The sequence below is a fragment of the Salvelinus sp. IW2-2015 genome, unplaced genomic scaffold (assembly GCF_002910315.2).
Source record: "Salvelinus sp. IW2-2015 unplaced genomic scaffold, ASM291031v2 Un_scaffold1123, whole genome shotgun sequence".
Taxonomy (NCBI): domain Eukaryota; kingdom Metazoa; phylum Chordata; class Actinopteri; order Salmoniformes; family Salmonidae; genus Salvelinus; species Salvelinus sp. IW2-2015.
The window spans coordinates 128,039-140,390 of NW_019942738.1; the positions used below are offsets into that span (position 1 = coordinate 128,039).

General features: G+C 39.0%; 1 protein-coding gene across 1 annotated transcript; it reads left to right on the forward strand.

The window, feature by feature from the left end:
• The first annotated feature begins 551 nt into the window (after positions 1-551).
• On the forward strand, positions 552-12,067 carry LOC112069801 (interferon-induced very large GTPase 1-like). The gene is made up of 7 exons (XM_070438698.1): positions 552-623; positions 987-1,084; positions 1,545-1,636; positions 3,626-3,752; positions 4,893-5,150; positions 5,265-5,525; positions 5,637-12,067. The coding sequence occupies exons 1-7, from the start codon at positions 556-558 to the stop codon at positions 10,322-10,324; spliced, it is 5,592 nt and encodes a 1,863-aa protein (XP_070294799.1). The 5' UTR covers positions 552-555; the 3' UTR covers positions 10,325-12,067.
• Positions 12,068-12,352: the final 285 nt, after the last annotated feature.

Consider the following 12,352-nt stretch of genomic DNA (forward strand, 5'->3'; position numbering starts at 1 on the left):
ACCTCAATAACCTCGACTAAACGGTGCCCCCGCACATTGACTCGGTGTGGGTACCTCCTGTATATAGCCTATTTTACTGCTGTTCTATAATTATTTGTTACTTATATTTTTGTAGGTATTTTTCCTAAAACTTAATTGTTGGTTAAGTGCTTGTAAGTAAGCATTTCACTGTAAGGTTYTATTCGAGAAAATGTGACATATTCGATTTCATTAACCAATAGACCAACTAGTCTGCTAAATGTTCATTCATGTTCAAGACCATTCTTGAATCCGTGCCATTGAAAACTTTKTGCAGTCTGCCTCGTCGAAACGAAACTCAACGTGGTCGATTGTCGATCGACTGAAATGAAACTGAAGCAAAAGTATAGACGGACTGATCCAAATGATGCTATATATATTATATATATATATATTACGTTAAGTACATTCTAATAACGTGTAGGCTAAAATTATATGTGAATACAGTGAACTACTGAACATTTTCAAAATGTGATGCCATGAATGTTGTCAGTCTGGCACAGTAGACAGTTTCATTCTTACACATGGTTCATCCCAATGGCATTTAGTACTGTAGCTGGAACATTTGATTATGCATTGTCATTYAGCTGCAGTGTGATATGCAGGTGAGTCGTGTCTCGTGAAATGTTGCTTATCAAACTGTCTAATAGCTTAAATCACAAAGCAACTTATTATGTTTTTATCTTTATTTTAACGAAGTGAAAGTTTATACAACCTGTAGGCCTACGGAATTTTAAATCTAATATATTAGCTGATTATATACTAAGGTTGCTGTAGGCTAATACACTTTTTACGAATGCAAATGTTTGATAGGGTAGGCTAATATACTTACGTTTTTTGTTTACATTCTCATGATCCGATTWTGTGGCATTGATTAAAAAAATATTCATTCTATGGGGTGTCTAAATTACTACAACATMTCACTTTACTGTTACGCACATTTTTATTGATGTCCAGTTGTGTTCCAGACATTTTCTGAAAATGAAGTGTCCTCGTTGTCACACGCTTTGTGAGGAGGGACAGCAGTTGTGCTWTACATGCAACGCGATCGTCGAGGAAGAGCGAGGTAGGTAGCCTCGCGCCTTTTTTTTAGATGAGTGATTTTTTTCAATTATTGACAAAATACACTTAAGCAATAAGGCCCGAGGAYGTGTGYTATATGTTTAATATACCATGGCTAAGGGCTGTTCTTTGCACGAAGCATTGCGGAGTGCCTGGAAGCAGGCCTTAGCCGTGGGTATATTGGCCATATATCACAAACCCCCGAGGTGCCTTATTGCCATTATAAACTGGTTACCAACGAAATTAGTGTTGTAAAAATAAATTGTTTTGTCATGTGAATACAGTGAACTATACGGTCTGATATACCYTATAGCCAATCAGCATTCAGACCCTGAACCCCTTAGTTTATAATGAAAAAGAAAGCATTTGATAATGTTTCACCATCTTTATGAGGTGCTGCAACATATATTTGATTAGCATTGTAACATAAGCTCATCTACTGTATTATCCCGAACGTGTTGCAGAGCCAGGRAGTCTGAAAGATGTGACCTATGACCGGGGTAGGAGTGGGGCGGCTGAAGACACCTTGCCAATGGACAGTTCCTCAGATGAAGAGGTAGGGTTTTCTGTTCCTCTTTCACATACAAGTCTTTGCAGATATAAATGTGTTGTATAACTTATCATACAGAATCAATAACCTTGTCAGCTCGATATATACAGTGGGGCAAAAAAGTATTTAGTCAGCCACCAATTGTGCAAGTTCTCCCACTTAAAAAGATGAGAGAGGCCTGTAATTTTCATCATAGGTAACTTCAACTATGACAGACAAAATGAGAGAAAAAATCCAAAATCACAGAAAATCACATTGTAGATTTTTTATGAATTTATTTGCAAATTATGGTGGAAAATAAGTATTTGTCAATAACAAAAGTTTCTCAATACTTTGTTATATACCCTTTGTGGCAATGACAGAGGTCAAACTTTTTCTGTAAGTCTTCACAAGGTTTTCACACACTGTTGCTTGTATTTTGGCCCATTCCTCCATGCAGATCTCCTCTAGAGCAGTGATGTTTTGGGGCTGTTGCTGGGCAACACGGACTTTCACACTCCCTCCAAAGATTTTCTATGGGGTTGAGATCTGGAGACTGGCTAGCCACTCCAGGACCTTGAAATGCTTCTTACGAAGCCACTCTTCGTTGCCGGGCCTCTCTCATCTTTTTAAGTGGGAGAACTTGCACAATTGGTGGCTGACTAAATACTTTTTTGCCCACTGTATACAGCGCGTCTAAAAGTATCATACCCCTTCGATTTCTTCACATTTTATTGGTTACAAAGTGAAATTTACATGGATTTAGTTGTACGTTTTTGTCAAAAACTATTAAAAATACTCTAATATCAAAGTGGAAGAAAATTTCAACAACAAAACAAAAAATGTGATAAACTAAAAATTAGTGGTCCCGTGTGGCTCAGTTGGTAGAGCATGGCGCTTGCAACGCCAGGGTGTGGGTTCATTCCCACGGGGGGACCAGGATGAATATGTATGAACTTTCCAATTTGTAAGTCGCTCTGGATAAGGCATCTGCTAAATGACTTAAATGTAAAATGTAGTTGTTGCATAAGTATTCATCCCCTTAGCCTAAATTAGTTCAGTAGTAATTTAGTTCAATAGTAAATTAGTTCAACATTAAATTTGGCTTAACAAATAACATAATGAGTTACATGGACTCTGTGTGTCACCGGTGCTCCCTCTCCGGCCTCTCGGTCACCAGGCTGCTCGTTATGGCGCACACCTGTCACCATCGTTACACGCACCAGCTCCTCATCAGACTCACCTGGACTCCATCACCTCCCTGATTACCTTCACTATATATGTCACTCCCTTTGGTTCCTTCCCCAGGCGTCATTGTTTCTGTTTCAGTTTCATGTTTGTGTGCTGTTAGTGTTTCTTGTTTTGTGTTATGTTCCGTTAATTTCATTAAAACACTCACTCCCTGAACTTGCTTCCCGACTCTCAGCGCACATCGTTACACTGTGTGACATAATTAAGTAAAAGTAAATCAACCAATTTGACAGAGCTTGAATACTTTTTAAAATAATAATTGGCAAATGTTGCACAGTCCAGGTGTGGAAAGCTCTTAAAGACTTACCCAGAAGGACTTAACAGTTGTAATCAAGTTTTGCTGCCAAAGGTGATTCTACCATGTATTGACTCATGGGTTTGAGTATTTATCTAATCAAGAGATATAATTGTTTATTTTATATATACTGTATATGTAGATATTTATTGTAAAACTTTTTTTATTTTTTATTTTTACAAATGTTCGATTTCTTTCTTTCACTTTGACGTTACAGAGTATTTTGTGTAGATAATTTACAAAAAGGACAATTAAATGTATTTTAATCCCACTTTAACTCAATTAAATGTGGACAAAAATCAAGGGATGTGAATACTTTCTGTAGATGTCCTTAAAATATGCCCTRTATTATTAAGTAAATTGCTTTGCATTTTGCAATGTGGGAAAATGTTTTAATCATTCAATTGACTGAAATGTCAAAGGATAAAACCTTTAATTCCTGCTGTAAATGTTTTTCTTTTCATTTGAAGGACTTTCATGATGCAAGTGATCAATTCCTTGACTTAAAACTTGGGGAAGATGAGGACACATGTCAGAGAGTACAAGCTGACGGTCTGGAGGCAGAGCCAGCTCAACAGATGGAGGCTGCTGTAGAAGGTGCTTCAATCATATTAGAGGAATTTTGATCATTTACATACATACTGAATCTGAATTATTGGCAACCTTAGAGTATACTTTATCATTTCATAAAATGAATATCAGTTTCTTTCCATTCACATGAAAACACCTGTCTCTTATACACATCTAGATGTGTATAAGAGACAGCTGTATATACTGAATCTGAATTATTGGCAACCTTAGAGTATACTTTATCATTTCATAAAATGAATATCAGTTTCTTTCCATTCACATGAAAACACCTGTCTCTTATACACATCTAGATGTGTATAAGAGACAGCTGTATATACTGAATCTGAATTATTGGCAACCTTAGAGTATACTTTATCATTTCATAAAATGAATATCAGTTTCTTTCCATTCACATGAAAACACCTGTCTCTTATACACATCTAGATGTGTATAAGAGACAGCTGTATATACTGAATCTGAATTATTGGCAACCTTAGAGTATACTTTATCATTTCATAAAATGAATATCAGTTTCTTTCCATTCACATGAAAACACTGCATCTGTATGCATATTAGGGAGTTGTAGTGATATTATGTTGTAACCAGTGGTGTAGTGGGGGAAAAACACATAKAATTATTTGTATTWTGTTCAAGAMTTTACTCAKCTATCATGGAAAAGTGCATAAAATATASYGAGCATTACTTTATTCAKTGCGAACAGCCAAAAGCAGTTACCCACCATTWTKTTTACTACTACATTACTGATTGTATTTGTTAATAACCATCACTGGTTGTATCTGTTTTTCCCTACTAGCATAGCAACAGTAGGGATGATGCAGTATAATAGCATTTATTTATAACCTTTTCATGCCTGAAAAGAGAGTTGTGTTGATAACTCTTCAATATGTATAGTCATTGTCATAAAAACTTGTTTTATTAAATTAAGAATTTCAAATATCAACAATATTTTATCTAATAACACAAAGCTTTTTCATTGTTATAATAGGCCTACAATGTATTTTCTAAAAAAAATTAACACTCACACAAGTAATCAAATACTAACGTCCATTCGGATATTCCAATACCTGCGCCAATTCCTAGCTGCTATAATTCTTTTCCCAAAAATTWAACATTATTTATAACATAACTTTTTGCTCTCTCCCACAGAGCTCTCCTCCCCTGGATATATAACAGTTCACTATGTTGGCAGTGACTCTGTTTCTCTGAGCTGGCTTCCRTRTGACCCYGCARGGAGGTACGAYTTGACCTACTKCTGCRACACCCAGAGAGAGATCRTGTCCATCCAAGGATCCAACAGCGCAGATGTGAAAGGCRTGTACCCYGGGACGGAYTACACTTTCAGCGTCACATCAGTCACTGACGATAGGAATCAGAYTGCGGCAGTCACAATGWCCATGTATACAAGTYAGTACAATGATTCAAACATGTCCTCTTGCATTACAGGGAGAATTATGTTTCATTTGTGTTTTCATTTTTCCAGTTATAATTGYATTGGGTCCTTTTTTGTCCTTTTTGCAGAACCTGTGCCACCSGAAAAGATAAAGATAGATCATGTCAGCAGTGAATCAGTGTCTCTGAGTTGGGACAAACCGGTTGGTGTCATTAAGGCATGTCTCGTGACCTGTTCCTGTGACGGAGAGGAAGTCCAGAAGATAACAACWGAATCCAACACCCTGACYWTRTCCKGTCTGAGTCCAYGTGTCAAGTACTCCTTCCAKGTCTCTACGGTGCTGAAAAACGGGACCCAAAGCAAGTCAGCTGTGACATATGCCCGCACAAGTGAGTGTATTAAGAKTMTTCACTGTGTTGTTGTGACAGGAAGATGTGTTCCAATGGATTGATTGWCAACCAAGGAGGTCCAATCTGAAAACCTTATCTTTTCGTCTACAGAAACCCACCTGGAGAGCTTGCTGTTGGACCTGGGGTTGGAACAACACTACACAGAGAAGCTCACCCTGAGCACCGTGCTGCAGATCGATGAGAAGACCATCACAGATGAACCAGCTCAGACTCTCACAGCCCTGCCATGGACTTTCCTGAAGAGGTTAATGATGGTTAATGTAACTGCTAGAAGTGTGAAATGCACCTCATCAGGAGGCGAGGCAAGTTGTGATGCTTCATTTTGCAACATAGACCTAGATCTGGAGAGTCTGGTTGATAACATGGACTCWAGTAATGTMGTAAACCCCTTAGACATTGTTACTGCTCTCTTTCTGTGCTCTAARGGTTTTCTGCAGCAAGAGATGGTCTTGAAAATGTCAATGTGTCAGTTTTCTGTGCCCCTACTTCTCCCCAATTGTGACACAGAACAGTGCACGCTCATGCTTTGGGCAATGCGAGACATTGTCAAGAAGTTCAGACCTCATTCATTGMCAGACCCAAGAGGATTTGTTGAAGACAGGATTGTTCTCTCTGACCTCCCCATGGTCTCTTTCGTCAGATTGGGTGAGTGCTCTSTGTCCAAGTCYCAGATTCTGAACAAGCTWCTGAGTAATCCCCAACAGTATCACGATACGTTTGTCCACCACGATATGGAATGCGGTGATAGTCCAAGGAGGATATCCAATGGATTGGTTGAGATAAGCTGGTACCTCCCAAGTGGGAAAAAAAACATTGATATTTTTGGTGAAGCTGTTGCTGTAACCAATCTGAGAGGGGACATCAGTTCTTTTGAAACACAATATTCCTTTCTTTGCCAGACCTCTGCAGCAGTCTTTGTGTTCTTTGACAACTTGGACACCAAATACAAGCTACTGACCAGCCAAAACACCAAGGCACAGCTGTTTCTAGTGGGTAACCCACAGAGCAAGAGCTTCAGCATTGATGCTTTYAAGAAAACAGCAGCAGAGTTGAACTTAAAGAAAAGCAACATCATCCTGAAAACCAAACAGATGAATGATGCKGACTTTGTGAAGAACCTGAGAAATACAGTTGGGGAGGTCATCAAGAGTTCGAAGTCCAGAATGCCATTGGAGCAAATGGCTGAAGTTGCTCACGAGCTTGGGATCTTTGTTGATGAGGACTGCCAAGAATGTCAGAGTGCCAAGCAAAATGCGGATGCAATCACATCAAAAATTTATGACACACCACAGTATAAGGAAACACAGCTTCCCTTACAAGGACAGATCTGGAAGGAGCTGGCACGTCTAGAGAAGGAGGAATGCAGACTGCGGAAAGCTGGTGACAAGAACATTGAGACGTACAAAAGTGAACTCCAAACAGAAAAAATACAACTTAGGGAACAGCAAAGGAGTTATGACATGTCAGAGGCAATGACCTGCTTCATAAATGCAATATCAAGCACAGGGCTAGAYAGGTCCTACTTCTTGAAATGGATGCGTATGAATCTGGACAATCTGTCTCGTAAAAACCTTTCTGGCCTTAGGGACCTGTACAAAGAAAAGTCTCAGAATTTGTCTGAAAATCAAGATGAAATTGCATACCTTGATAGACAGATTTCAAACAGTTCTTTGGGAACCGAACATTTCCTSCGMGAAATGGGTCAACTGTACGAATCTGCAGTKTTARTGGGAGAAACTGAAGAGTCACGGCAACAACTGCAGCACCTGCCCAGACTATGTGCTGAGRTGCTTCTGGATGGGTTTCCTCTGGAGCTGGTGGACGGAGACGCGTCRAACATACCTCTGAGATGGGTGAGTGATGTGCTGSYTCAGCTCAATGTCTTGGTGCAGCCAAAGAACAAGATCCTYGTGGTAACCGTTCTAGGTGTTCAAAGCACAGGAAAGTCCACTCTACTGAACACTATGTTTGGAGTGCAGTTRGCAGTCAGTAGCGGCAGATGCACAAGAGGTGCCTTCTTGCTTCTCATCAAAGTCAAAGAAGACTTCAAGAAAGAGCTGAACTGCGACTTTGTAGTGATCATCGACACAGAAGGGCTGAAGTCTCCAGAGCTGGCACAGTTGGATGACAGCTTTGAGCACGACAACGAGCTAGCCACTCTAGTTGTTGGGCTGAGTGATGTCACAATAATAAATATTGCCATGGAGAACTCAACCGAGATGAAGGACATCCTTCAAATRGTRGTCCACGCTTTTCTCCGGATGAAAGAGGTGGGAAAGAAACCCAAGTGCCAGTTTGTCCACCAGAATGTGGCAGATGTRTCGGCACATGACAAGAACATGAGAGACCGAAAACTACTGTTGGAGCAATTGAACGAGATGACCCAGGCAGCAGCCAGCATGGAAAACAAAGAAGAGAACAAGATCTTCACTGATGTAATGGAGTACAACCCAGAGACTGGTAACTGGTACATCCCTGGACTTTGGCARGGAAACCCTCCAATGGCACCTGTCAACGCTGGGTACAGCGAGTCCGTCTACGAGTTTAAAAAAAGCATGATTGAAGTCTTGGAGAAATGTGAGGCCTCTGGAAACAACATAACAGAGTTTCTGGAGTGGACAAAAAGCTTGTGGAATGCTGTTAAGTATGAAAACTTCATCTTCAGCTTCAGAAACAGCCTGGTGGCTGATGCCTACATGAAGTTGTGCACTGAGTTCAACAAATGGGAATGGTCATTCAGAAAGCACATGTATACTTGGGTAACAAATGCTGAAACAAGGATCTCCAACTTTGGGACAATCACCGTGAAAGCTCAGTCATCAGATATGAAAGACTTGATTTACAAATTGAAAAATGATGCTTCCCTAGAGCTTTCCAAATGGGAGAAGACCATTCTTGACAACTTGACAAAGTATTATGAACAGACAGAAGGCCATGTGCATCTAGTGGAGGGGTACAGAGAGGTCTTCTCCAACAGTGCAAAAAGCCTTCGACGAGAAATGGAGAACTCTGTGCTGAATCAACTTGAAGCAGCTGCTGAGATCAGACAGGGAATGAACAATCTGGACACAATAAAGAAGACCCACACAGCAAGACTGGAAGAGAATGTTCTGGGATTAATTGAGYAATGCAGMAAGAGRAAATCTGAGAAYTCYGATSYGGAYCTAGAGAGAMATTTTGATCAGATGTGGAATGAAACTGTGCGGAAGTTGTCCTTCAAAGGATTGKAGAAGAAAAACATTTTTGGAAAGATTTTTCACCAGCTCCGTTCAAACTTGACCCGGAAGGGAAGTTCTGTGAATGAAARGATAGCTGGAGTAAYGCTGGAACTATGMGGAAAAGAGCCATTCAAAGTCACTCCTGATGGGTTTSTAAGYAAAMTWAAACAKTGGRTTKARTRSGATGAYCAKACACAGAAAACKCAGMTGATGGCTGACAACCTCATAGACACTTGCAGACATTTTGTGTTGGAGAAGGTGGGAAGGAAAACAGATTACCATCAGAATTATATTCAGGAAATCCTAAACATGATTGAGGAAGGATTAGAAGCAAACAAAGATCTTGAGACAGCTGTCAAATTTGAAGTGTTACTAAAACTACATATCTGTGGAGWTGCAGCCAGGAKATTTCAGCAAATGCATGAACATTTCATWCAWGTCAATGACCCACMCCYATGCCTTAATCAGWACAAYGACAAGTACTGTTCTGACTTCAAYGARSTGTTCAATYAACGAGACCAGTGTCAGAAGAAAGCAGAAGAATTCACATGCCTCTGCCTCAGACCTGCASTGGAAGAAAGTGTTGCCCATTCATTGGGTCCAGATATRGTTGATGAAATGCTGACAGGYAAAAATGCKCTTCAYTTCAGCACTCGTGCATTTTTCCAGTACTCAATRTTGAAACATTTGCTTTCAGAATRRAGTTTTGAGAACTATGTCAGCTACATTTSTTKWTATYAAGASTTTGTCAAYAATTGGATATTTGSTSAAATRAYGGAGRYCTTTTCAAAGGGGCAAAYKATGTTTYAMTTGGAAGACAAGCATCTGAAAGCAATRGTKAWGAAAATAARGGATGCCYTCACAAAGGCCCAAACCAACAAAAACAGCAACTTTGAGMWCTTCATTCAGAACATTTGCAGGYAGCTTGGAGATACACTGGTCATTCCCAAGGATGCTCTGAGTGCCTTCATGATCCTCAATAATGRGGAACAAGAGCAGTTTGCCCACRGMCTCAAAACATCTGTTGAAGAAATGGAACAATCRCTGAGGARCAAGTTCCAAGAGGGAGTGGATGTACAGAGGAAACTGGAACAATTGAGGATTAAACCACAGAATGTAATTTTCAAAAGAGTGTTCGGCTGTGGGAAGCAGTGTCCATTCTGCAAGGCACCGTGCGAGGCAGGAGGAGATGCCCACACAGACCACTGTGCCTCAATACACAGACCACAGGGACTTGGTCAGTACAGGTCCGTGTCCTCAAGGAAACTTGTGACTGATATCTGCTCCTCCTCTGTGTTCAGTGAGCYWKAATTRAGATGTTATGAGACAAATCAAGAATACCACCTTTACAAACAGTACAGAGACATTTTCCCTAACTGGCATATCCCGGCCGATCCCAGCATCGAGGCCTCAGACTACTGGAAATATGTGATGGCAAAATTCAATAAGGAGTTTGCCAAAGAGTATAACGCACTCCCAGCAATAACACCSCAAGCATGGAAATGTATCACTAAGAAACAGGCAGAAAAAAGCCTCAAAGAGTCTTTTAGCATCAAGTGAGAGCCTCTACCTCAAAGAGGAATTGTAACATAAGGAGTAATGATGTCTGGCTGTAGTCTATCAYAAGACATTACCTGCAGAATAAATGTCAGATTTAATGTCAGATTTCAATTATGAATGATTCTGTATTTGTTTATGTACGTTTTCACAATCAAGACATGGTCCTTGCCATCTGCTTCATGAGCAGTATATTCTCCAAATTGAAAGAGCCATGGAATGGAGGCTGAAAATAATAATCTGTTATACACTGTGCCTCAACTACTTGTCACTTACTCTGWTTTTGTATTGCTTGAAAGCAATTCACAAAAGATACATCAGTCCATAAACTTGATGTGTCTACTTGGTAGGCACTGACAACAATCAACAAGGAATCTGTTTTCCAATGCTTTAAAGGGGCAATCAGCAGTTGCTACATCAATTTTTGGACTTAGAAATGAATCATCATATGTACCCATTGATTCTTCAAGAATATAACTTATAAATGCCTCATGAGTTTAGTTCAACTGTCGTACCCCATCAGAAACCAAAATATAAGCTTATTTCACTCCAACGTTTGTAAACAAAGAACATTTYAAACAAACACTATATAGCCTCAAACATGGTTAAAACTATCATTTTTATATCATGGTTGGTCAGTTCTTGCATCCATAGCTCTGTCTATGAATTTCAGTGATTACATTTCTCCAGCCCCATCCCTCAGCTTTTTACCAAACCAGGGGCGGGGACACACTCTGTTCTTTTTTTTACTGCTGATTGCCACTATAAACTGCAGACTATTGCCTCTTGAAGTCAACATTTATTTTGAGAATCTACTACATTACATTATTGGTCATGTTTACAGAGAATATTTCTTATCTCATTTTGTTTTGTATTTGTACAAGCAGTCATTTAATGTTTGGGTTCTTACAGTATGTGGTGAATGGGATTTATATTTCATGTTTCTGTAACATTCATTGGGTTTGGTAAAATCAAGCATTGGTCTGACCTTTTATTTTTACTTACACTTAAGTGATTCAGGAAATTGTTGAGAAACAATTATGTTTGAAAATGGTGGTGTTCTSCGAGACTATAATCATTTTCTAAACTTTTTACTTTCCAAAGAGACTTTGAGATGAAATATTCTATTGTGTTATTGTCCCTGTGAAATATCATTACTATTTGTAGTAGCTTTATATTTAGATTAGATTGTGTACTTACAATACTGTAACTTTAAGTACACACACAATCGTCCTGATAACGTTGATTACTGTATAAGTAGTTCCCACCAAATATATTCCATAATCAACTAATCACTTTCTTATATAATATATCAATGAAAAATAATCTTTACAGTCTTTCTGTAAAGATTGGTCTTTACAGAAGACTGGTCCAGTTTGTTGACGTGTTGCAGTAAACACTGGCTATGAATGTCTTTTAACAAAGTAGGCTACACCAACTTTAGTAAAAGGTCCMATGTAAAATGTATTCAATGATTATATATTTAGAGAAAAATAGGTTCCATTGAATACAACACAAAATCTGATGTAATAAATGTACTGGATTATCAGTTCAATATAAAACAATCAAGTAGCTTTTTATTGCAGTGGAGCACAAACAACATGGCACAGTCATGAGAGAATGAAAACAAAAGGCTGACAACTTGAGTTTCATTCATCAAATTTCCTGTGAGAAGTATATTGTAATTGTAAATAAACTTTTTTTTATTTTTTTTTACATTTAAATAAACCGTTACCTTCAGAAATATTTAGGATATACTTGATGTTTTTGTTGATTTTCTTGTTGTMGGTTTGTTTCTTTTAATGACTGAAGTAAAATGCTTTCTGGTTCAGATTCAGAGCAAAAGGTTAGAAATGGTATGCATTAAGGTTGGATAGACAGACTAAGGTCTACAGTGTATTACAGTGCATCTGGTTGAAAATGCCGGCTAAGGTTTACAGTGCATATGTTAGAGTCACAGCTCACAGGGAGACGAAGGGTGACCATTATTCCTCTGCTTCAACATGAAGGCCAAGGGGTCTCCTATGAGCC